Source organism: Heptranchias perlo, chromosome 39 (genome assembly GCF_035084215.1).
Source record: "Heptranchias perlo isolate sHepPer1 chromosome 39, sHepPer1.hap1, whole genome shotgun sequence".
In the NCBI taxonomy this organism is placed as follows: Eukaryota; Metazoa; Chordata; class Chondrichthyes; order Hexanchiformes; family Hexanchidae; genus Heptranchias; species Heptranchias perlo.
The window spans coordinates 9,409,227-9,433,925 of record NC_090363.1 but is presented as its reverse complement, the minus strand read 5'-3'; the positions used below and the strand labels follow the sequence as shown (position 1 = coordinate 9,433,925).

The window sequence follows — 24,699 nt, the reverse complement described above, 5'->3', positions numbered from 1 at the left end:
ACGGCAGCCAATTTATGCACAGCAAGGTCCCACAAACAACAATGTGATAATGACCAGATAATCTACTTTAGTGATTTTGATTGAGGGATAAGTATCGGCCAGGACACTGGGGAGAACTCCCCTGCTCTTCTTCGAAATAGTGCCAAGGGATCTTTTACATCCACCTGAGAGGGCAGACGAGGCTTCAGTTTAACATCTTATCAGAAAGACAACACCTCCAACAGTGCAGTACTCTCTCAGTACTGCGCTGGAGTGTCAGCCTAGATTTTGTGCTCAAGTCTCTGGAGTGGGACTTGAACCTACTCCAGGGTAGATTTTAACTCAGAGGTGAGAGGGCTACCCACTGAGCCACAGCTGACACCTAAGTACTCACTGACTTTACATTTATAGTAATAGTGCAAGACTTTCAAGTTATTCTTTTAGAGGAGGCTACTTAGATACTGATTAGGAAATCACCCTGTGTGTAATCATTAATAGAAAGCATGAACTTTTCGGGTTGTTGTGTGGGTGTTACAGTTGATATCTATCTATCATTAAAATTCTGTGTATGCACACATTTCCTATTGTCACAAATGTTTGGCCATACTTTTATTTCAACATCTAAATTGAAGCTGCCTGTGTAAACATTCAGAATGGAAATCCCATATGTAAACAATTGCCTGTAACAACCTAGGCCACTAGGTGGCTCTCTGGAGTGAGTATTTGAAATTGCTCTCCCAGCTCTCTAGCTATCTTGCATTCATCAACTAACTGTGGGAAATGCCATGGCAATTTACTCATGTATCAGGGAACTGGAAAAAGTATTTGTTCCTTTATTAAAAGCTCTGTGAACCAACAACAACAATTTGCATTTATATAGTGCCTTTAATGTAGTAAAATATCCCAAGGCGCTTCATAGGAGCGTTATCAAACAGAATTTGACACTGAGCTACATAAGGAGATATTAGGGCAAAGAGGTAGGTTTTAAGGAACGTCTTAAAGGAATGATGTGGAGATGCCGGTGATGGACTGGGGTTGACAATTGTAAAGAATCTTACAACACCAGGTTATAGTCCAACAATTTTATTTGAAAATCACAAGCTTTCGGAGATTATCTCCTTCGTCAGGTGAGTTAAAGGAAGAGAGAGAGGTAGGGAGGCGGAAAGGTTTAGGGAGGGAAATCTATAGCTTAGGATCTAGGCAGCTGAAGGCACGGCCGCCAATGGTGGAGCGATTAAAACCGGGGATGGGCAAGAGGCATGAATTGGAGGAGCGCAGAGATCTTGGAGGGTTGTACCATTAGAATTTGACACCTTATTACATTTTTCTGATAAGTGGAAAGTAGGAGGTGTCAAATTTCATGCTGTGCCCATGGCCCAAATAAACCTTGTCAGCCCCATACCTGTCCTGAAAGTCATGATGTGGAGATGCCGGTGATGGACTGGGGTTGACAATTGTAAACAATTTTACAACACCAAGTTATAGTCCAGCAATTTTATTTTAAATTCACAAGCTTTCCTCCAGCAATTTTATTTTAAATTCACAAGCAAGAAAGCTTGTGAATTTAAAATAAAATTGCTGGACTATAACTTGGTGTTGTAAAATTGTTTACAATTGTCCTGAAAGTGACTAGGGTTTGTTTCTTTCCCCTGAATTGAAATTGTAATTAGAGAGAGAGAAAGATCTTAAGATTAGATTCGTACGGACAATTGTATTGTAAGGTAGAGGCTAGTTTAAACAGGATGGTTATATTTTAATGATTACTTTCTGTGGCGCAGCATGTTCAGTCACTTCTGTGGTCACGCATGTTTATCTCGCAGTAGTTTTTGTGCTTTGTGGTCAGTTGATATCTGCACATTGCACATCAGCACAGGCTTTGAGTAAACGTAAACCCGAAATAAAGATTAAAATCTGGCACAACCTTAAACACAATGCCAACTGGAGCACGTGTGGCTACTTAAACACTGAAGAATTAAACATCTAATGCTCTGTGCATTAGTTGCCCACAAACACATTAATCAGAAGTTTCCTACAATCAACCAATCTTTGTGCACTGAAAGGAGAAATATTGTATTCCAGGAACATAGGGACAGGAGGAGGCCATTCAGCCCCTCGAGCCTGTTCCGCCATTCAATTAGATCATGGTTGATCTGTATCTTAACTCCATTTACCCGCCTTGGTTCTGTAACCCTTAATATCCTTGCCTAACAAAGATCTATCAATCTCAGTTTTGAAATTTTCAATTGCCCCCCAGCCTCAACAGCATTTTGGGGGCGGGGGGGGGGAAAAAAAAAGAGTTCCAGATTTCCACTACCCTTTGTGTGAAGAAGTGCTTCCCGACATCACCCCTGAACGGCCTCGCTCTAATTTTAAGGTTATGTCCCCTTTGTTCTGGACTCCTCCCACCAGAGGAAGTAGTTTCTCTCCATTTACCCTATCAAATCCTTTAATTCTACCACATTAAAATGATTTTTAGTGGGAAAAATGTGTTATTACCTATCATATAAAACGTAAAGAAAATTGGGAAAAAATAATTTGCAAACAAAATATTATTTCTGATAGTACACATAAAACACATACACAGCAGAAAAATTAATCAATATTGAGTGAACTGTAATAAATTTACAAAGGTGCATAATTCATGTGTTAATTATCACTTCTACATAAAATGCTGATGACAAGCATAGTGGCGACTGAACAATAGTAAATTCCACACCCCATTTATACTAGTGAGAATTAATCGGAGCGAAAAATTTATTCTGGGCACTATATGTGTAAGCAGCATTGTAAACCCACTTTCAAATGCTCTTACCATTTCTCTAGATGTAAAGAATCTTACAGCACCAGGTTATAGTCCAACAATTTTATTTGAAAATCACAAGCTTTCGGTGAACTCACCTGACGAAGGAGATAATCTCCGAAAGCTTGTGATTTTCAAATAAAATTGTTGGACTATAACCTGGTGTTATAAGATTCTTTACATTTGTCAACCCCAGTCCATCACCGGCATCTCCACATCATTTCTCTAGAATTAGCAATCAAAGGAAATCTTCTCCCCAAGTGGGTTCAGCTAAAGTTCGGAGAGTTTCTCAATGTAATTTGACCCATCAGACTGGATATATTCTAATCTCTGTCAAAAGTAACCATTTCAAAGACACTTCATCTCATCCCAGCACTTTTAACATAAAAACTTTTTTTCCTTTCCGGTAGAAAGGACCGCAAGCTTCAACGACTCTCTCATGCCAGCCTAGCTCCTGATCCCTCTTCTTATTCTCTTTCTTCGGACCGCATTTCTCCTTTCAATCTCACCCCTTGCTGGTTTTGCACTATCCCCTCTGACCTTCCTCTCACTGACCCTGAATGATCTATCCTCCTTTCCGTTCAATTTCAAACATCCATTTGGACAGCACCGAAGTTTGAAAAATAAATTGAATCCCATACTTATTCATAAACAATAGGAATGGGAAATGTTTTAGACTGAGACATTTATTTAAACAACAACTTGCACGTATATAGCAAGTTGTTGTTAAATAATGTAGTAAAAAGTCCCAAGGTGCCTCACAGGAGTGTAATCAGACAAAAATTGACAACGAGCCAAAGGAGACATTAGGACTGGAAGTGGTAGGTTTTAAGGAGCGTCTTAAAGGAGGAAAGAGAGGTGAAGAGGATTAGGGAGGGAATTCCAGAGCATAAGGCCTAGACGGATGAAAGCATGGCCACCAATAGTAAGGTGAAGTGAGTGGGGGATGCCTAAGAGGCCAGAATTGGAGGGTTGTAGGGCTGGAGGAGGTTACGGAGATAGGGAGGGGTGAGGCCTTGGAGGGATTTTAACACAAGGATGAGAATTTTATGAGGGGTTGGTAGACTGGGAGCCAATGTAGGTCAGCGAACGGGACTTGGTGCGAGTTAGGATAAGGACAGCAGAGTTTTAACTTTATCTTGTGACTGTCGGCGGAAGGGCAAGTGGTTCTATCATTATTCAGTGGAGAATCTATATGCGCTTTGCCATTTGCAGATATCATTAAATAGCTAATGGGGATATCCTCTTCAATAGTAGACACATAACCTTGCTGTACTCGCTTCACGCGTGCAATGCAGATGCGACAACCACAACTATTTGAGGCAGTGCCTTTTTTTCCTGTGTAACTTTTTTCCACAGCTTGTTGACACACTCACCTCTTATCACGTGTTATCTATGATGTATTTTTCCACTCTTCGAACTGTTATGCTGAGATACAGTTGGTCAACACATTCACAATAAATGTAAAAGTTTACTATTCCCAGACATCCATTTCTCAATTCGAAGTGAAATGTGTAATGCTGGCACATATACTCTGTACAACAAAGACTTGGGGGTCAATTTTCGGATGGCCGAGCGGGTGCGTTCGTGGCGGGGGGGGGCTCCTAAAATTGGGGATTCCCGGAGCTGGTCCGGAGCCCGGCTTCAACCCGCCCACTTCCGGGTTCCCCAATGACCCAAATCGGAGCACGTGCAGCCCCCGCATGCGGGACTCCCACCGGCAATCAAAGCCGGCGGGATCCCACTTAAGATCATTATCTGGATACTTGTGGTCGTTTACAGACCTCATTAGTTGGAGATTTTAGAAGAATTCGGATTTTGGACGACCCACAGCGTGTTTCCCATGCTGGGGGAAACACTCCCTGTTTAAACAGACGTGTTGCAGCCAGCTGCCAGTGGCAGCTGCAAAGGTCTATTTAACAGGTGCGGGGTAAACCCTCATTCATTGCAGCAGGGCACTCTGTCACCTCAGACAAAGTTTTGCCTGCCACATCTTTGTCTCCACACTCCAAATTATTAAATCATACCCTAAACTCTGCTGTCCAAACACATTTACCTACTTTGTGGACCCCCTCACACTCACACCGTCAGGATGGGGGAGGGGTTCCATTGCTGCATTCATCACTCCATTGGAGGATGACCAACATTACCAGCCTCGTCAGGCACACCGTCCACCTCCGCCACGTGGAGCTACACAACACAGTGCTGCGCAACAGGCACCTGCAAAAAGTAGTTGTGCAACTACACATACACCAACTGTAGGGTGCCCCAGTGGGTGGCATCAAGGGTGTTCATGGAGAACTTTGTGAAAGGGCATTATTGCACAAGCCAGTCAAGAATGACCAAGACGTGGCAGTAGTGGTGACAAAATAATACGTGATGTGAATTGATCAGAAATCAAATTTTAGTAAAAACCATGACAAACCCTCAAACACCCTTGTGCATCCCCTTCATGCTCACGACACATTTGCCTTACGCTTCCTACTATACATATGTGATGCATACCCTGTGGCTGCAGCAAAGGTAATGGCAGGTTGGGTGAGGCTGACTGTGAAAGAGATGCATCAGAGGGTGAGTGTGAGATAGAGCCATGCGATTGTATGAGAATTGGGTTGAGTGGTAGTGGCGAGGTGGGTAAGTGCAGGTAAGATAAGGATGAGCTTTGAGTGGGTGTGAGGAGTGATGTGATAGTGTAATGTTGGCAGTGCAGAAGGAGATGTGGGGTGGGGGCGGTGATGTGGCAGACGGAGTGTAGGGGAATGAGTAAGTGTACTCACTTTGGCTGACCTACTTAGGTCATTGAAGCACCTCCTGCACTGTATGCAGGTGCGTGATATGTTGGTGGTACTGGTGACCTCCTCTGCCACCTCGAGCCAGGCCTTCATGGTGTTAGAGGCATGCCACTTCCTCCCATCCGCTGGGGAAAAGATCTCTGTCCTCCCCCTCCTCCTCACCCCATGCAGTAGGACCTGAAGTGAGGCATCATTAAACCTGGGAGCAGCCTTCCCCCTGGGCTGCTCCATGCTGTAATTTTGGCTCCTTTCTGCAGTATCAGTCAGTGGAGGACTGCCCCTTTAAATAGGGTTCCTCCAGATGACAGCCTATGATGCGGATATGCAGTCCGCCCGCTGCACAGCTTTCCAGCACGAAACCCGGAAGCCAAGATAAGTGGCTTCAATTTACTTATGATCGCGTGGGGAACCCACCAATTTTACTGGGCGGGTTACCCACGTGCCCAGTCGACCCCCCGCTGGCAACCCGCCTCCCTCCTAATATCGGCCCCTTGGACTCTCTAATCACAGTTCAGTCATTGTTATAGATCACCTATGTAAATGTTTGCTCCAAGGTATTCATCATTACAACTTTGGAATCAAAAGACTGACACTGTAACTTATTATGATTTCCACAATTTGGCCTGAACTCTGCACATGAAATTTTATTATACGCATCACCACTGAATACCAATCATGTATACTGTAATTTTGATGTTAGCCATTGGTCAGTGGTAACACTCTTTCATCTGAGTCAGAAGATCCTGGGTTCAAGTCTCCCTAGATTTGTAGACTTGCAAACCTAAGGCTGCAGTATTACTGACACTGGTGCAGATCGAGGTAAAAGTAGCAACATAACTCAGGAGACTGATCTGGATCTGACTCCACAACACACCTAAAGCCATGGGGGGTAACTTTAACTTTGGGCGACAGTTAAAAATGGGGGATATTGATTTGACATCTCATTATACGTCTTAAGGACACCTTTAAGATTACAGGAAACAGATATCATGATGCTATCAGTTTGGTAGTGGAGATTACTACAGATTAAAATGAGGCCCACTTGTGAGTAAAGAGATTAATTTTGTTTCTTTGCAACTTGACCGCATCCTTTTCCCTGACAAGAGATTCACACAGTATTATTGCTGATGTTTCTAAAGTGTCAGCTTTGGCTCAGTGGTAACACTCTTGCCTCTGAGTCAGAAGGTTCTAGGGTTCAAACCCCACTCCATGGCACTTGAGCACATAATCCAGGCAACACTCCAGTGTAGTATTGAGGGAGTGTAGCACTGTCAGGATTTCAGATGAGATGTTAAATTGAGGCCCCATCTACCTCTCAGGTCAATATAAAAGAAAATCACATTGTGCCATTTCAAAGAAAAGCAGGGGAGTTCTCCCTAGGGTCCTGGTCAATATTCATCTCTCAACTCACATCACTAAAACTGATTATCTGGTCTTTATCACATTACTGTTTGTGGGACCTTGCTGGGCACAACTTGGCTGCTGTGTTTTCTACATTACAACAGTGACTTCACTTCAAAAGTACTTCATTGGTTGTAAAGCACTTTGGGACATCCTGAAGTCTAAATGCAAGTCTTTTTTTAATATATTGCACAGATGTATCAGGCAGTACAAAAAGGCAAATGCATTTTAATATGGTAAAAAAAATCTAATAATGAACCATATGCCAATCCAAACTTTGTTAGGTTTCAGTTATAATGATCTAGGCTGCTAATCGTATTGTATAAAAAATAATACCGGCGTGCTATTTGCACACTTCTGGCAGGAGCAGGCTGAGCTCTAACCCAGAATCCAGGTCAATTCTGCATGGAGAGCCTCCCACCCCGACCTCGCAAAGTCTTTCTTACATTGTCTTCTCATACGGGCCGGGTCGGTCAATGAGGATATTGGGAATCCGCGGCGCATACCGTAGGAGCAACGCGAATCATTTTGTGCCAGATCGTCGATGGCGCTGGGAAAGCGATAGGGTCGGGAATTTAAAGAACAAATCAATTAAACAAATTGGTAAAACAATCCGTTTGCCTTTTCACAAAGTGATACACTTACCAGGCAATCCTGAGGAGCATTTTCCCTTTCTGTTTGTTCCTGAGTTCGCTTACAACCTGAGGGGGGGGAAACCTCTTATTAATCTGTCTCCCGTAATGATCAATTGTTTGTCTCGAAATACACAGGGGGTGATTTTAACCCCCAAGAACGGGTGAGGTGGGGGTGGGTGGGAGTTGAAAATAATTGTTTTTGTTTTTGCAACTGCAAAATTTTCGGACTTTGCATTCCCAGTGGGAAGCCTGTACTTTTACGCGCCCAGGTTAAACCCAGAAATAAAGCCGGGTTACGGTTGCAACTCAAAAAAAAACTATTTTCAACTTCCACCCGCCCCCAACCCACCTGTTCTTGGGGGTTAAAATCACCTCCACAGTCTAGATCAATGCCCTCATGTTAAAATAATTACACATTAAAAAAATGTGTGGAACAGTGTGGAACATCTATCAATCCTATTCATTTTAACAGGCTATTTATCTGACTGATTGAATGTCACAGGTTAAGCAGCAGCACTGTCTGTCAACCGTGTTGTGAGCTAGGCAAATGTTTGTTTTCTTAAACCGAGCAGTTAGTTTGATGTTAATTGGAAGAATGGGGACTATGTCGGAATTATTTCATGGTTTATAAATCCCGAGCTGTGCTAAATGAGAACAAACAAGCCTGATAACAATTCTGTCATTTTATATGTATTGGAAACACACAATATTTTCCCATTCACATTTATCGATTGCTTTAATTCTGACTCTTATGGGAAATTTTAACCTAACTCGCTCATCCGGAAACTGACGGGATCGGGTGCAACGCTGGTTTTACACCCCGCCTGATTTTACTCTCCATTGAATTCAACGGAGAGTAATGTTGGGTGAGGTGTAAAACCGGCGTTCCACCCGATCCTGTGGGATTGCCACCCAGTGGGCGCAGAACTTTGGATGAAAGGCAACAAAGAGTGGAAATAAAATGGGCACCGTTACAAAAACGAACATATTATTTTAATTTGGCTGAACTGAGCTGTTTGTGAACGAAGGATTAACTCCTTCATCGGTTTTCATGATCTAAAGAGAAAGCATTTTTACATTATCACTGGGAGTTAATGATATACTCGGAAAGTAATAACAAATACAGAGACAGCATACATAAGGGCACCATTGTCGGTGTCATACCATTACCGCTTACCTCTTCGCGTTTTCACAGTAAAACACAAGAAGATCAAAATAACAATAAGGCTAACATATCGAACTTTGGCTTCGACTCCCGGTGTTCGTTTCTTGTCTGCATCTGTGCAATATGTAAGGATTTAATAATTTCACTGAAATAGTAGGAACATTTGCCACTACTAATTGTTATTACAGTAAATACAGTTAGGAAGGGAGGAAGCTCTGATGTGGGGAGAATGGGCTACAGTACTACTTAGATTTGATTTATACATCCTAGGTTGCAGTAATGTCTAAGTAAAAGGCTTCCAATTAATCATTTGTACTACTGTTAATAAAGGTGGAAATCTTAGTCTTTTCCATTCACTGTAGCTTTTAACCTGAGCTAGAAAGCAGGCTGCTTCTGACTCTGTGCAGAGACTGCAAAGTTCTGCATGCTTTTAACTTTAGGCTTTTAATTTCTAGAGCTTAATATAAGATGGACAAAATGGATTCCTTTACTAGCTCTCAATCTTGATCTGTAATATCTCCGCCCAAGGGATGCCTAACATCCAGGCAGTAAAGACAATAGGTGTTAGGTTAGTCCTCATCAAGATACTTGCACATACATAACTTAATCCTCACTTTATCTTCTCCGCATTGAACATACTATACATAATCCACATTCATATACAGTCACAAATACCATTCCATGCATGCTCAATACTTATTCATTCATATTACATATTTGCATGACATAAAACATGTTCTCCTCCATAAACTGAATTATTATTCATGTGGGCTGTTAAGAAATCCTATCTTATTATTACAGGGATAATTCTGAATGGTTTGTGGCCCATAATTTGATTTATCCTCACCTATTGCTCCAACTTGGCTTCTGATTAATACTTTAGGTGCATCTCACCCTTGACCGTACCAGCCCTGCTGGGAGGGCAGGGCTCTCCATTTGATTTGATTTTTCAAATGGAACTACAGAGCATTGATCAGTGAGCTGATCCCTTAAATAAGAAAGTTATGATAAACCTTTATAAATCACTGGTTAGGCCTCAGCTGGAGTATTGTGTCCAATTCTGTGCACCACACTTTAGGAAGGACGTCAAGGCCTCGGAGAGGTTGCAGGGGAGATTTACTCGAATGGTACCAGGGATGAGGGACTTCAATTATGTGGAGAGCCTAAAGAAACTGGGATTGTTCTCAGAGCAGAGAAGGTTAAGGGGAGATTTAACAGAGGTGTTAAAAATGATGAAGGGTTTTGATAGAGTAAATGAGGAGACTGGCGGGAGGGTCAGTAACCAGAGGACATAGATTAAGATAATTGGCCAAAGAACCAGAGGGGAGATGAGGAGGATTTTTTTACGCAGTGAGTTGTTATGATCTGGAATGCACTGCCTGCAAGGGTGGTAGAAGCAAATTCAATAGTAACTTTCAAAAGGAGAACCTTGCCCTCCCAGCAGGGATGGTACGGTATATATACTTGAAAAGGAAACATTTCCAGGGCTACGGGGGGAGAAGAGTGGGGGGAAAGAGTGGGGGGGAGGGGGGAAGAGTGGGGACTAATTGCATGGCTCTTCAGTAGTTAGAATGTGGAAATCTCTACCCCAAGGAGTAGTTGAGGCGAATAGCATAGAAGCATTTAAGGGGAAGCTAGATAAGTATATGAGCAGGGAAGTGGGACTAATTGGATAACTCTTTCAAAGAGCCAACACAGGCGCGATGGGCCGAATGATCCTTCTGTGCTGTAAGATGCTATGACTTTGATTGAACCTCAGTTTTGAAAGCACCGAATAATTATGACATGATGGAAAATAAAGAGAAGTGACAATACACCACCATCCCTGATCTCAGACATGGCAAGTCTCATGTTGTGAACCTGAATAGACCACTGCTTCCCTTGTGGGGTCTGAAGACGTACATCAGGTCTTGGCTCCAAAAGCGCAAGAGGGCAAATGATACTTAATCAAATGATACAGGCGGCTGTTTTCTGATGAAGATTGTAAGGTTTTGTGACAATTACTGTAAGAGCTATTTTTATACTATAGAATGATCTGATCAGTGATTCATTTTGAAACCAAAGCCTAGAACTAACTAAAAAGTTACTTTTGGCGATATTAGTGGGCTAATGCTGAATGCATTCCTATGACATTCCTCTGCTCTGTACTTTAATGGTCATGATGTGGAGATGCCGGTGATGGACTGGGGTTGACAATTGTAAACAATTTTACAACACCAAGTTATAGTCCAGCAATTTTATTTTAAATTCACAAGCTTTCGGAGATTTCCTCCTTCCTCAGGCAAATGTTTCAAGAGCTCCTTGAAGCCTACGCATTTATACATAATGGTGACCATGAAGATACATCAAGGTGAGGTAGACGATTCTCGTTATCCTTCCAGAGAAGCCCACAGTCCCCATAACAGTATGTAACCGCCCCTCGAATGAGTCCAGAGTTTTTCCTCCATGACCCCTACCCCAAGACAATTCCACTTTAATCACTCTCTTTGCATGAAGAAATGCTTCCTGACATCAGACGTGAACTTATCTTTTACCAGTTTGTACCTATGTCCTCTTGTCCTTCAGTTAAAGTGAATGGGTCAATAATTACGTTAAAATGGTGGACGGAGGAATATCATATTAATATTGTGACTTCAATCTAGTGATAGGGCCAGAAATAGGTATATGATTTTGTGAAGAGGTTACCACTCGGTACACGTTTTCTATAGTTTTCCATCCAGCTCCGTGGGGTATATGAAGTGATACAGATTAAAAATGTTCCCGCCATATATTAAAAAAATCCTACTTCTGGAAAAGTTCAAAAATCAAAACTTTTTGTGACGGAGAGGATAAGCCTTGCACTGCTCTAAAAATAAATCCCAGACTTAATGTAAACTACTGCAATTGACACTAATCCATTCAATACATTGTGACTGGAAATGTTCTTAACAATTAAGCAAAGCTAATTCACACTGTGGGAAAGTACCTACCCATTCTATGCCTGGTGTCGGGCTGGACTGTTAACATTAAGCTGGCCTTTTCTGTACCTGTTGAGTGGCTAATGGATAATTCATAAGTCCCGCTGTCGTTCAGCTGCAAATCTTTCAGCAGCAACGATGCATTCTCCGGAAAAAGCACAGCCCGATGTTTGTAGCGATCAGGAACAGATGCACGATGGCTGCATCCAGTGAGGTTGCTGTCTGACTTGGATGTACATTTAAGTTCCACAATTCTAGTCCCGGCTCTCGTCCATTTGATCCGAAGGTAACCATGTGAGTCTGAGATTGTGTATGAGGTAGGTAGGAGCACAGACTGAGCAACGGTTCCATTCAGACAGTCCTGTTGCACTCTCAGTGTTACAGCGGCTAAAAGGTAGAGGGAATAATTGTTCTAATATAAAAGTGAAAATATCTAAATAATAAATACAAACATTGTTTAAACTACAGAGTAGAACTAATTGAAATAAACATTCCCCGCGTCTTATATAGTATATTTCAACACGACACGATAATGGTCCTAGATCCATTTGGTACAATATTGGGAACATTCTGCTTTACAGCTCACTGTAACTGAACTGAACTCCAACATCAGTTACAGTCCAACAACATTTAATGGGCCACCGCTAAATAATGGTAACTTTTCACTAATATTTGTGGAAGGACTAACTGACATGGCGTTTCTATAATTTTCCATCACATTATACACTAATGGGTGAAAACAGCACCGGTGTTGGAGAAAATATCGACTACACAATGGTTGAACCAGCGCCAGTCCTGCCCGCTGGAATTATTCTGACTAGTTTTGATTCGGCAAATTGGGATTCTATTTAGAATCTTACAGCACAGAAGGCGACCATTCCGCCCATCTTGCCCGTGCCAGCTCTTTGAAAGAGCTATCCAATTAGTCCCACTCACCCGCTCCTTCCCCATACCCCTGCAAATTTTTCCTTTTCTCAACCTCAACAATTGTCAAAACACAAAGCAAATGAAGTTCTCATTCAGCAAGAATTGGAACGGAGGTGCGTGTGGGTATATTTTGTTAAACAGTAGTTCCGCTAAACATGTATTATCCCAGATATAATTCCTCCAACTCTTATTACATTCCAAATAAATGTTAAAACACACATTTTCATATATTAATTGTAACAAATTCTTACCGATCAGAGCAAAGAGATTAAAAGTGAAAAGATAGACACACAATCTAGAAGTCCCATTTCCTTTAAATTGCATTTTGTTACAGATTCTGTTTAACTGTTTCCCGTTGAGTTTATCGGAAGGAATGTTCAGCCACTGTCAATGTAGAAACATCAACAGTAATAATATTCAAATCTCTTGTCAGGGAAAGTGATAAGGTCCAGTTGCAATAAACCAAAATGAAGCCCTTTACTTACAAATCGGCCTCGTTTTAATCTGTGGTGAACCTCACAGCCAAACCAATAGCATTATAACATCTGTTTCCTGTTATTTGAAAGGTGACCTTAAGACTTGATTGTTGCCTTACTCCAAAGGTTTCCAAAATGGGGTCTCGGCATCAGAGGGTAGAATCACCACTGGGGTCTCCTGATCTTCTACTGTAACTTCAGCGGAAGATCGGCTGAAATACGAAAACATTGGAACATAGAAACAGGAGTAGGCCATTCAGCCCCTCGAGCCTGTTCCACCATTCAATTAGATCATGGCTGATCTGCATCTCAAATCCAATTACCTGCCTTGGTTCCATATCCCTTAATACTCACACCCAACAGAAATCTACTGGTGTCCCACAGGGATTGGTGCTGGGACCACTGTTGTTCACCATTTACATAAATAATTTGGACTTGGAAATCTAAAGTACAATATCAAAATTTGCGGATGACACCAAATTGAGGGATATAGTTAATACTGAGGAAGACTGCAAGAAAACACAAGATAGAATCATAGAAGTTTACAACATGGAAACAGGCCCTTCGGCCCAACATGTCCATGTCGCCCAGTTTATACCACTAAGCTAGTCCCAATTGCCTGCACTTGGCCCATATCCCTCTATACCCATCTTACCCATGTAACTGTCCAAATACTTTTTAAAAGACAAAATTGTACCCGCCTCTACTACTGCCTCTGGCAACTCGTTCCAGACACTCACCACCCTTTGAGTGAAAAAATTGCCCCTCTGGCCCCTTTTGTATCTCTCCCCTCTCACCTTAAATCTATGCCCCCTCGTTATAGACTCCTCTACCGTTGGGAAAAGATTTTGACTATCTACCTTATCTATGCCCCTCATTATTTTATAGACTTCTATAAGATCACCCCTAAACCTCCTACTCTCCAGGGGAAAAAGTCTCAGTCTATCCAACCTCTCCCTATAAGTCAAAGCATCAAGTCCCGGTAGCATCCTAGTAAATCTTTTCTGCACTCTTTCTAGTTTAATAATATCCTTTCTATAATAGGGTGACCAGAACTGTACACAGTATTCAAAGTGTGGCCTTACTAATGTCTTGTACAACTTCAACAAGACATCCCAACTCCTGTATTCAATGTTCTGACCAATGAAACCAAGCATGCTGAATGCCTTCTTCACCACCCTATCCACCTGTGACTCCACTTTCAAGGAACTATGAACCTGTACTCCGAGATCTCTTTGTTCTATAACTCTCCCCAATGCCCCACCATTAACGGAGTAGGTCCTGGCCCGATTCGATCTACCAAAATGCATCACCTCACATTTATCAAAATTAAACTCCATCTGCCATTCATCGGCCCACTGGCCCAATTTATCAAGATCCCGTTGCAATCCTAGATAACCTTCTTCACTGTCCACTATACCACCAATCTTGGTGTCATCTGCAAACTTACTAACCATGCCTCCTAAATTCTCATCCAAATCATTAATATAAATAACAAATAACAGCGGACCCAGCACCGATCCCTGAGGCACACCGCTGGTCACAGGCCACCAGTTTGAAAAACAACCCTCTACAACCACCCTCTGTTTTCTGTCGTCAATCCAATTTTGTATCCAATTGGCTACCTCACCTTGGATCCCGTGAGATTTAACCTTATGTAACAACCTACCATGCGGTACCTTGTCAAAGGCTTTGCTAAAGTCCATGTAGACCACGTCTACTGCACAGCCCTCATCTATCTTCTTGGTTACCCCTTCAAAAAACTCAGTCAAATTCGTGAGACATGATTTTCCTCTCACAAAACCATGCTGACTGTTCCTAATCAGTCCCTGCCTCTCCAAATGCCTGTTGATCCTGTCTCTCAGAATACCCTCTAACAACTTACCCACTACAGATGTCAGGCTCACCGGTCTGTAGTTCCCAGGCTTTTCCCTGCCGCCCTTCTTAAACAAAGGCACAACATTTGCTACCCTCCAATCTTCAGGCACCTCACCTGTAGTTGTCGATGATTCAAATATCTCTGCTAGGGGACCCGCAATTTCCTCCCTAACCTCCCATAACGTCCTGGGATACATTTCATCAGGTCCCGGAGATTTATCTACCTTGATGCGCGTTAAGACTTCCAGCACCTCCCTCTCCGTAATATGTACACTCCTCAAGACATCACTATTTATTTCCCCAAGTTCCCGAACATCCATGCCTTTCTCAACCGTAAATACCGATGCGAAATATTCATTTCGGATCTCACCCATCTCTTGTGGTTCCGCACATAGATGACCTTGTTGATCCTTAAGAGGCCCTACTCTCTCCCTAGTTACTCTTTTGCCCTTTATGTATTTGTAGAATCTCTTAGGATTCTTCTTTGCCTTATCTGCCAAAGCAATCTCATGTCCCCTTTTTGCCCTCCTGATTTCTCCCTTAACTCTACTCCGGCAATCTCTATACTCTTCAAGGGATCCACTTGATCCCAGCTGCCTATGCATGTCATATGCCTCCTTCTTCTTTTTGACTAGGGCCTCAATCTCCCAAGTCATCCAAGGTTCCCTACTTCTACCAGCCTTGCCCTTCACTTTATAAGGAATGTGCTTACCCTGAACCCTGGTTAACACACTTTTGAAAGCCTCCCACTTACCAGACGTCCCTTTGCCTGCCAACAGACTCTCCCAATCAACTTCTGAAAGTTCTTGTCTAATACCATCAAAATTGGCCTTTCCCCAATTTAGAATTTTAACTTTTGGGCCAGTCCTATCATTCTCCATAGCTATCTTAAAACTAATGGAATTATGATCACTGGTCCCAAAGTGATCCCTCACTAACACTTCTGTCACCTGCCCTTCCTTATTTCCCAAGAGGAGGTCAAGTTTTGCCTCCTCTCTAGTCGGGCCATCCACATACTGAATGAGAAATTCCTCCTGAATACACTCAACAAATTTCTCTCCATCCAAGCCCTTGATGCTATGGCTGTCCCAGTCAATGTTGGGAAAGTTAAAGTCCCCTACTATTACCACCCTATTTTTCTTGCAGCTGTCTGTAATCTCCTTACATATTTGCTCCTCAATTTCCCGTTGACTATTTGGGGGTCTGTAGTACAATCCTATCAAAGTGATCTCTCCCTTCTTATTTTTCAGTTCTACCCATATCGACTCAGTGGGCGAACCCTCGGATATATCCCCTCTCACTACTGCCGTGATGTTCTCCATAATCAAGAACGCAACTCCCCCTCCTCTCTTACCTCCTGCTCTATCTTTCCTATAGTATCTGTACCCTGGAACATTGAGCTGCCAGTCCTGCCCCTCCCTTAGCCATGTTTCAGTAATAGCTATAACATCCCAGTCCCATGTACCCATCCATGCCCTGAGTTCATCTGCCTTGCCCATCAGACTTCTTGCATTGAAATAAATGCAGTTTAATCTAGACTTCCCTTGGTCTTTGCCCTGCTTTCTCAGACCATCTGTCCGGTCATGTTTTGTACACTCTCCCTTACTGCTTTTTGTTTCTGTCACCACTTTACTTCCCACTGACTTCCTGCATCGGTTCCCATCCCCCTGCCACATTAGTTTAAAGCCTCCCCAACAGCACTAGCAAACACTCCCCCTAGGACGTTGGTTCCAGTCCTGCCCAGATGCAAACCACCCAATTTGTACTGGTCCCACCTCCCCCAGAACCGGTTCCAATGGCCCAGGAATTTGAATCCCTCCCTCTTGCACCATCTCTCAAGCCACGTATTCATCCTAACTATCCTGTCATTCCTACTCTGACTTGCCCGTGGCACTGGTAGCAATCCTGAGATTACTACCTTTGAGGTCCTACTTTTTAGTTTAACTCCTAACTCCCTAAATTCAGCTTGTAGGACCTCATCCCGTTTTTTACCTATATCGTTGGTACCTATATGCACCACGACAACTGGCTGTTCACCCTCCCCCTCCAGAATGTCCTGCAGCCGCTCCGAGACATCCCTGACCCTTGCACCAGGGAGGCAACATACCATCCTGAAGTCTCGGTTGCGTCCGCAGAAACGCCTGTCTATTCCCCTTACAATCGAGTCCCCTATCACTATAGCTCTGCCACTCTTTTTCCTGCCCTCCTGTGCAGCAGAGCCAGCCACGGTGCCATGAACCTGGCCGCTGTCACCTTCCCCTGGTGAGCCATCTCCCCCAACAGCATCCAAAACGGTATACCTGTTTGAGAGGGGGATGGCCACAGGGGACCCCTGCACTACCTGCCTGCACCTCTTACTCTGCCTGGTGGTCACCCATTCACTTCCTGCCTGTACACCCTTTACCTGCGGTGTGACCAACTCGCTAAATGTACTATCCACGAGTTTCTCTGCATCGCGGATGCTCCACAGTGAATCCACCCGCAGCTCCAGCTCCGAGATACGATCGGTCAGTAGCTGCAGGTGGACACACTTCCTGCACACATGGTCGGCAGGGACACTGGTAGTGTCCCTGCCGACCATGTGTGCAGGAAGGGCATATCACGGGTGCGAGGTCTGCTGCCATGACTTGCCTTAGCTTAGTTACCCTTTTTAAATTACGTTGAAATTAGAAAATGTTAACTATACTAGGGACCTAGGTTCACTAAAAAAACCACTACCTGCTATAAAACCTGCAGACCTTCCCTTTCTTATTACTTTACTTACAGTAAAATGGTAGAAATACTCACCTGAACCTACTCACCAATCAGCTGCCTCCCCTGTGCCGCGTCACTTTCTGACTGGTGACGTCACCCCGAACTCTGCCGCTGGTCTCAGAGTCTCGCTTTCTCCGCGCTGTTTATATCCCCGCTCTGGTCTCGCTCTTTTCCGCCGCTCACCGACTGAACTCCACTCTCTCCGTGCTGTTTATATCCCCGCTCTGGTCTCGCTCTTTTCCGCCGCTCACCGACTGAACTCCGCTTTCTCCGTGCTGTTTATATCCCCGCTCTGGTCTCGCTCTTTCCCGCCGCTCACCTACCAACAGATGTTAACAAATTGCAGAATGAGCATGTAAATGGCAAATGAATTTCAATATAGATAAGTGAGGTGTTGTATTTCAGCAAGAGGAATAAGGAGGCCAACTACTCCTTGGAAAATAAGAGTCTGAATGCAGTAGAGGCATAAAGGGATCTAGGGGTACAGATTCACAAATCATTAAAAGTAGCAATGCAAGTTAACAAGGCCATAAAAATGCAAACAAAGCACTGGGGTTCATTTCTAGAAAAATAGAAATGAAAAGCAGAGAAGTTATGTTAAACTTTTATAGATCCTTGGTTAGATCACACTTAGAGTACTGTGCACAGTTCAAGTCTCCATATTACAAAAAGGCACTGGAGAAGGTGCAAAAAAGATTTACAAGGATCACCCACATACCAACAAACTCTTTCAATCAGTACTCAACTTTGCCAATCAGATGCTTCTTCTCTCCCTTACACATTACCACTGTTGCAAGCCGCCCACCCACAACTGACAGGCCACACACACTGGCAGCTATTCAGTCATGACAGGCACATCACCCAGACACACATCCCGCTTTCTTGCAGAAGGTGGCGCATAACAGGAGGCAGCAAGTGGCAGTGGCATTTAGCCGCTCGAGCCTATTCTGCCATTCAACGAGATCTTGGTTGATCTGTGACCTAGCCCCATATACCCTTAAAACCTTTGGTTCACAGAAATCTATCAATCTCAGATTTTGAATTCACAATTGAGCTAGCATCAATTGCCGTTTGCAGAAGAGCGTTCGAAACTTTTATCGCCCTTTGCCTGTAGAAGCGATTCCTAATTTCACTCCTGCACGTTCTGGCTCTAAACATTAGGCTATGTCCCTGCGTTCTAGTATTGAAGTCCAGGAGACTTCCAAAAACAGTTACAAATGCATCAGTAGGCAAAAGCAATAACTAACCTGTAAATCCTTCACGGTCCCTTTAAATAGTACGGATGGGGGTCCTCCAGGCACTCTAAGACATGTTCAGATGGTTGTGGTTAAGACTGTGCGTTGAATTGAGCATTAAGTTCCAAAATGGTGTCTATCACTTTAAATCAGCGTTGCACACTGATTGTATCCATTTTCTCCTTACTTTACATGCTGCTGGCGTTTGGTCTTTGCGCACACGCTAATACCTATACCAAGGTGGCGCCCGGCACACGTCACACTAGAAACGTGCGTGCGCAGCCAAGACACCATCTTGGCACTTCAAAAGGCCCACGTAGCACCGAAACAATGGGCGCTGGACGGCCCAATTTCTAGCCCACCATGTCTGTCCTTGCAGATTTTTAGTCCATTAATGCCTGTTCACGGGTTCTAATCTTGTCCTGAATATGACTTCTTAGTACCTGCTTATATTGCAGATTCTTAATTTTAATATGTGTAAGTGTCTTTAATATTGAGAAATGTTTAATCAAGTTATTAGAATTATTAGGCTCTTCCCCACCTGGCCGACCCCTGTCTATAAATAACAGTTTGTTCCATACTTTTGACCCAGTTGCTTTGGGTACGGCCTCGGAGCCTGCGTTGGTCACTGGTTATGTGGAGGACAGGAAGTCCACTTGCTTGTGGTTAACATACACCCAAGCTGCTATCTCAGTTATCTTAAGCAGTTCTGTAGCTGCCCTTTAGAAACAGAAACACTTGTAAATATTTCCTAGACATCATTACTGTGAGTGAAAAAATACAGATGAACAAAGCGAGTTTATTTTTCAGAGATGCAAATGTATTGAATGCACCCAGTCACTTTTATGCAATTGCTGTGAATGAAGGAGCTATTCGGACAGGTGACCAAATGCTTGGTTAAAGAGGTATGCAACAACACCTTTTGATTGGTGTGATGCTGTCCCAGCCTAGTATAAGATATGCGATTTGAGAACCTTTTCACTCATTCACCTGATGAAGGGGATAATCTCCGAAAGCTTGTGATTTTAAAATAAATTTGTTGGACTATAACCTGGTGTTGTAAGATTCCTTACATTGGTTAAAGAGGTAGGTATTAAGCAGCATCTTAAAGGAGGAGAGAGAGGTGGAGAAGAGGAGAGATTTGGGGAGAGAATTCCAGAGCTTAGGGCCTAGATGGCTGAAGGCACGGCTGCCAATGTTGGGGTGAAGAAAGTGAAGCACAGATGAACTACTCATTCATTTCATTGCTCCAGTCAACTCTGACCTATCCCTGAGTAACCTGGAAGAGAAGTCAGCCTCACAGCAAGACACCTCTGTGCCAAAGTCCCTTAAGAGGACCTCGCTTAAGCAGTTGGTGATATTGACTAAGTCTAGTACACAGCCCTGAACATCTCGACCATCACACAGTGTCTGGTACACAGTGCAAGCTGCTCGCACCTCTGCACCATGTTATATAGCCGGTGAACAAATTCTCTGAGACTTGGGACAATTGCTGCGAAAACACCGGAGGGGGGAAATTAGATAGGGCCTGTTTTTGGGCAGGAGTAGCATGATCCGCTATTACCCCACGCCCAATGGTCCCTGCGTAGGCAGGACGAGATTTTCGTCAGGCCTGAGGACTCACTTGCAATCTGCGTTGGAAATCAGCGTTGAACGAGGATTCCATGCAATTTGCACTTTCCACCAGCAGAGGGAGCTCCAATCCCTTCAAGGCAGGCAGTCTGTTCGAAATATCTTATGATGTGGAGATGCGGTGATGGACTGGGGTTGACAATTGTAAACAATTTTACAACACCAAGTTATAGTCCAACTATTTTATTTGAAAATCACAAGCTTTCGGAGGCTTCCTCCTTCCTCAGGTGAATGTGGAATTTCCACATTCCACATTTCCACATTCACCTGAGGAAGGAGGAAGCCTCCAAAAGCTTGTGATTTTCAAATAAAATAGTTGGACTATAACTTGGTGTTGTAAAATTGTTTACAGAAATATCTTAAAGATAGCTGGTACCTGTTAATTGCTGAATATAACAGCCTGCTGTCTGCACGGAGCCTGAACGGAGATTAGACATCACACACGTAAAGCACAGATGCGGGTCCCATCCCTATGTTTACACACTGATGAGTTATGTTAAAACATTGAATAAAGGTTGCGCACCACTAAATCCCATATCCTCCAATCTGCATGCCAGACCTCACCAATCTGCTGATCTGAGAGTCTGTGCACCAAGGTTCTCTGCTGATGCACCAGAGGCCTTGGTGCAAGAGGTGGACAGAATGAGGGACATCCTATATCCGGGGAGGGGGGGAGCAAGAGGCCCTCCAGACATACACCCAAAAGGCAGTGGGAGGCAGTAGGGGATGAAGTCAATGCCAGGTGCACAGCATTATGAGCATGGATGCAGTACAGGAAGAAGTTCAATGCTTTGACATGAATGGTCAAGGTGAGTCAGGTCAACTGTCAAGTGGCGTCTCCTAACAACTGCACCACGAGCTGCATCCACTCCTCCAGGCACTAAACCCCCCAACACTCACCTACCAACAAACTCTTTCCGTCAGTACTCAACTCTTCCAATCAGATGCTTCCTTTCACCCTCACACATTACCACTGTTGCAAGCCGCTGAACCACAGCTCACTGGCCACACACATTGGCAGCTATTCATACATGACAGGCACATTGCCCAGACATACATCTCGCTTTCTTGCAGGAGAAGGTAGCGCATACCAGTAGGCAGCAAGTGGCAGTGGCATTCAGCCCCTTGAGCCTGTTCCGCCATTCAATGAGGTCATGGTGGACCTGTGACCTAATTCCATATTTACGCCTTAGCCCCATATCCCTTAAAACCTTTGGTTCACAGAAATCTATCAATCTCAGATTTAGAATTCACAATTGAGCTAGTATCAACTGCCGTTTGCAGAAGAGCTTCCCAAACTTCTCCCAACCTTTGCATGTAGAACCATTTCCTAACTTCACTCCTGCATGTCCTTGCTCTAAATAGAATCATATCATAGAATCATAGAAGTTACAACATGGAAACAGGCCCTTCGGCCCAACATGTCCATGACACCCAGTTTATACCACTAAGCTAGTCCCAATTTCCTGCACTTGGCCCATATCCCTCCATACCCATCTTACCCATGTAACTGTCCAAATGCTTTTTAAAAGACAAAATTGTACCCGCCTCTACTACTGCCTCTGGCAGCTCGTTCCAGACACTCACCACCCTTTGAGTGAAAAAATTGCCCCTCTGGACCCTTCTGTATCTCTCCCCTCTCACCTTAAATCTATGCCCCCTCGTTATAGACTCCCCTACCTTTGGGAAAAGATTTTGACTATCTACCTTATCTATGCCCCTCATTATTTTATAGACTTCTATAAGATCACCCCTAAACCTCCTACTCTCCAGAGAAAAAAGTCTCAGTCTATCCAACCTCTCCCTATAAGTCAAACCATCAAGTCCCGGTAGCATCCTAGTAAATCTTTTTTGCACTCTTTCTAGTTTAATAATATCCTTTCTATAATAGGGTGACCAGAACTGTACACAGTACTCCAAGTGTGGCCTCACCAATGCCCTGTACAACTTCAACAAGACATCCCAACTCCTGCATTCAATGTTCTGACCAATGAAACCAAGCATGCCGAATGCCTTCTTCACCACCCTATCCACCTTGACTCCACTTTCAAGGAGCTATGAACCTGTACTCCTAGATCTCTTTGTTCTATAACTCTCCCCAACGCCCTACCATTAACGGAGTAGGTCCTGGAACGATTCGATCTACCAAAATGCATCACCTCACATTTATCTAAATTAAACTCCATCTGCCATTCATCAGCCCACTGGCCCAATTTATCAAGATCCCGTTGCAATCCTAGATAACCTTCTTCACTGTCCACAATGCCACCAATCTTGGTGTCATCTGCAAACTTACTAACCATGCCTCCTAAATTCTCATCCAAATCATTAATATAAATAACAAATAACAGCGGACTCAGCACCGATCCCTGAGGCACACAGCTGGACACAGGCCTCCAGTTTGAAAAACAACCCTCCACAACCACCCTCTGTCTTCTGTCGTCAAGCCAATTTTGTAATCCAATTGGCTACCTCACCTTGGATCCCATGAGATTTAACCTACCATGCGGTACCTTGTCAAAGGCTTTGCTGAAGTCCATGTAGACCACGTCTACTGCACAGCCCTCATCTATCTTCTTGGTTACCCCTTCAAAAAACTCAATCAAATTCGTGAGACATGATTTTCCTCTCACAAAACCATGCTGACTGTTCCTAATTAGTCCCTGCCTCTCCAAATGCCTGTAGATCCTGTCCCTCAGAATACCCTCTAACAACTTACCCACTACAGATGTCAGGCTCACCGGTCTGTAGTTCCCAGGCTTTTCCCTGCCTCCCTTCTTAAACAAAGGCACAACATTTGCTACCCTCCAATCTTCAGGCAACTCACCTGTAGCGGTGGATGATTCAAATATCTCTGCTCGGGGACCCGCAATTTCCTCCCTAACCTCCCATAACGTCCTGGGATACATTTAATCAGGTCCCGGAGATTTATCTACCTTGATGCGCGTTAAGACTTCCAGCACCTCCCTCTCTGTAATATGTACACTCCTCAAGACATCACTATTTATTTCCCCAAGTTCCCTAACATCCATGCCTTTCTCAACCGTAAATACCGATGTGAAATATTCATTCAGGATCTCCCCCATCTCTTGTGGTTCCGCACATAGATGACCTTGTTGATCCTTAATGTTAGGCTATGTCCCCTAGTCCTAGTATTCAAGTATAGGAGACCTCCAAAAACAGTTATAAATGTCTCGGCAGCCAGAAGCAATAATCCAGCCACTAACCTATAAATCCTGCATGGTCCCTTTAAAAGCGCCGGTGGGGGGCTCTCCAGGCACTTTAAGACACGTTCAGATGGTCAGGGTTAAGACTGTGCATTGAGTTGAGCGTTAAGTCCCAAAGTGGTGTCTATCACTTTAAATCAGCGTTGTACACTGATTGAAGCCATTTTCTACCTACTTTACGTAATTCCAGCATTCGTTATCTGCGCCTGCACTAACTCCTATACCAAGATGGCGTCTGGCGCATATCACGCAGGAAACTTGCGTGCGCATCCAAGATGCCATCTTGGATGTTGGAGAGGCCATGTCGCACCGAAACAATGGGCCCAATTTAGCGCCCTGGCTATCAGAACAGGTGCTGAGTATCTACCATGATTGGGCTGCAAACAGCCAAGGAGCTGTGTTTGTACCTTCGCATCTCCAACTGGCGGGACTGCCATTCCAATACCCCAGAACCTTTCATACTATCACAGTCATAAGAATATAAATGTTTGGTACTTAATTATTTGTTGCATGCACATCCTGTGCCTGCGGGAACCCCAGGACGCTTCGTGTGTCCTGGACAAACACGTGTTCAGGTAGTGCCTCCGACTGCTCGAGCTCAAGCTGAGGGTTTCTGAACCTGAGGAGCGGCTGGTGTCACTGCAGGGCATATGGGAGGCTGAAAGTTTCTTGGATTGCACTTTCCAGGATGTGGTCATCCCGCAGCCACAGAGTTCAGGAGAATAGTAAGTGGGTGACCATCCGGCAGGGTAGGAGGGGACAGACAGTGCAGGAATCCTCGGGGAGTGTGGTATTCACAAACCAGTTTTCAGGGTGCAGATGACGGCACCTCTCGGGCAAG

At 43.9% G+C, this 24,699-nt stretch overlaps 1 protein-coding gene across 9 annotated transcripts in view; it reads right to left on the bottom strand.

Moving 5' to 3' along the window:
- Nucleotides 1–24,699, bottom strand: part of LOC137305215 (HEPACAM family member 2-like) — a 35,224-nt gene that overhangs the window by 4,314 nt on the left and 6,211 nt on the right. For 3 of the 9 annotated variants that reach the window (XM_067974050.1, XM_067974052.1, XM_067974055.1), the window contains exons 2-7: nt 19,012–19,066; nt 17,798–18,083; nt 12,908–13,040; nt 11,742–12,116; nt 8,785–8,886; nt 7,618–7,673 (exon numbers count right to left, since the gene is read on the bottom strand). In XM_067974050.1, coding sequence (XP_067830151.1) covers nt 7,618–7,673; nt 8,785–8,886; nt 11,742–12,116; nt 12,908–12,980 — 606 coding nt within the window. In that variant the 5' untranslated portion in view covers nt 12,981–13,040; nt 17,798–18,083; nt 19,012–19,066. Of the gene's footprint in view, nt 1–7,617; nt 7,674–8,784; nt 8,887–11,741; nt 12,117–12,907; nt 13,041–13,251; nt 14,838–17,797; nt 18,084–19,011; nt 19,067–24,699 lie in introns of those variants that run through there. The other 6 variants (XM_067974051.1, XM_067974054.1, XM_067974056.1 and 3 more) reach the window with 4 other exon arrangements.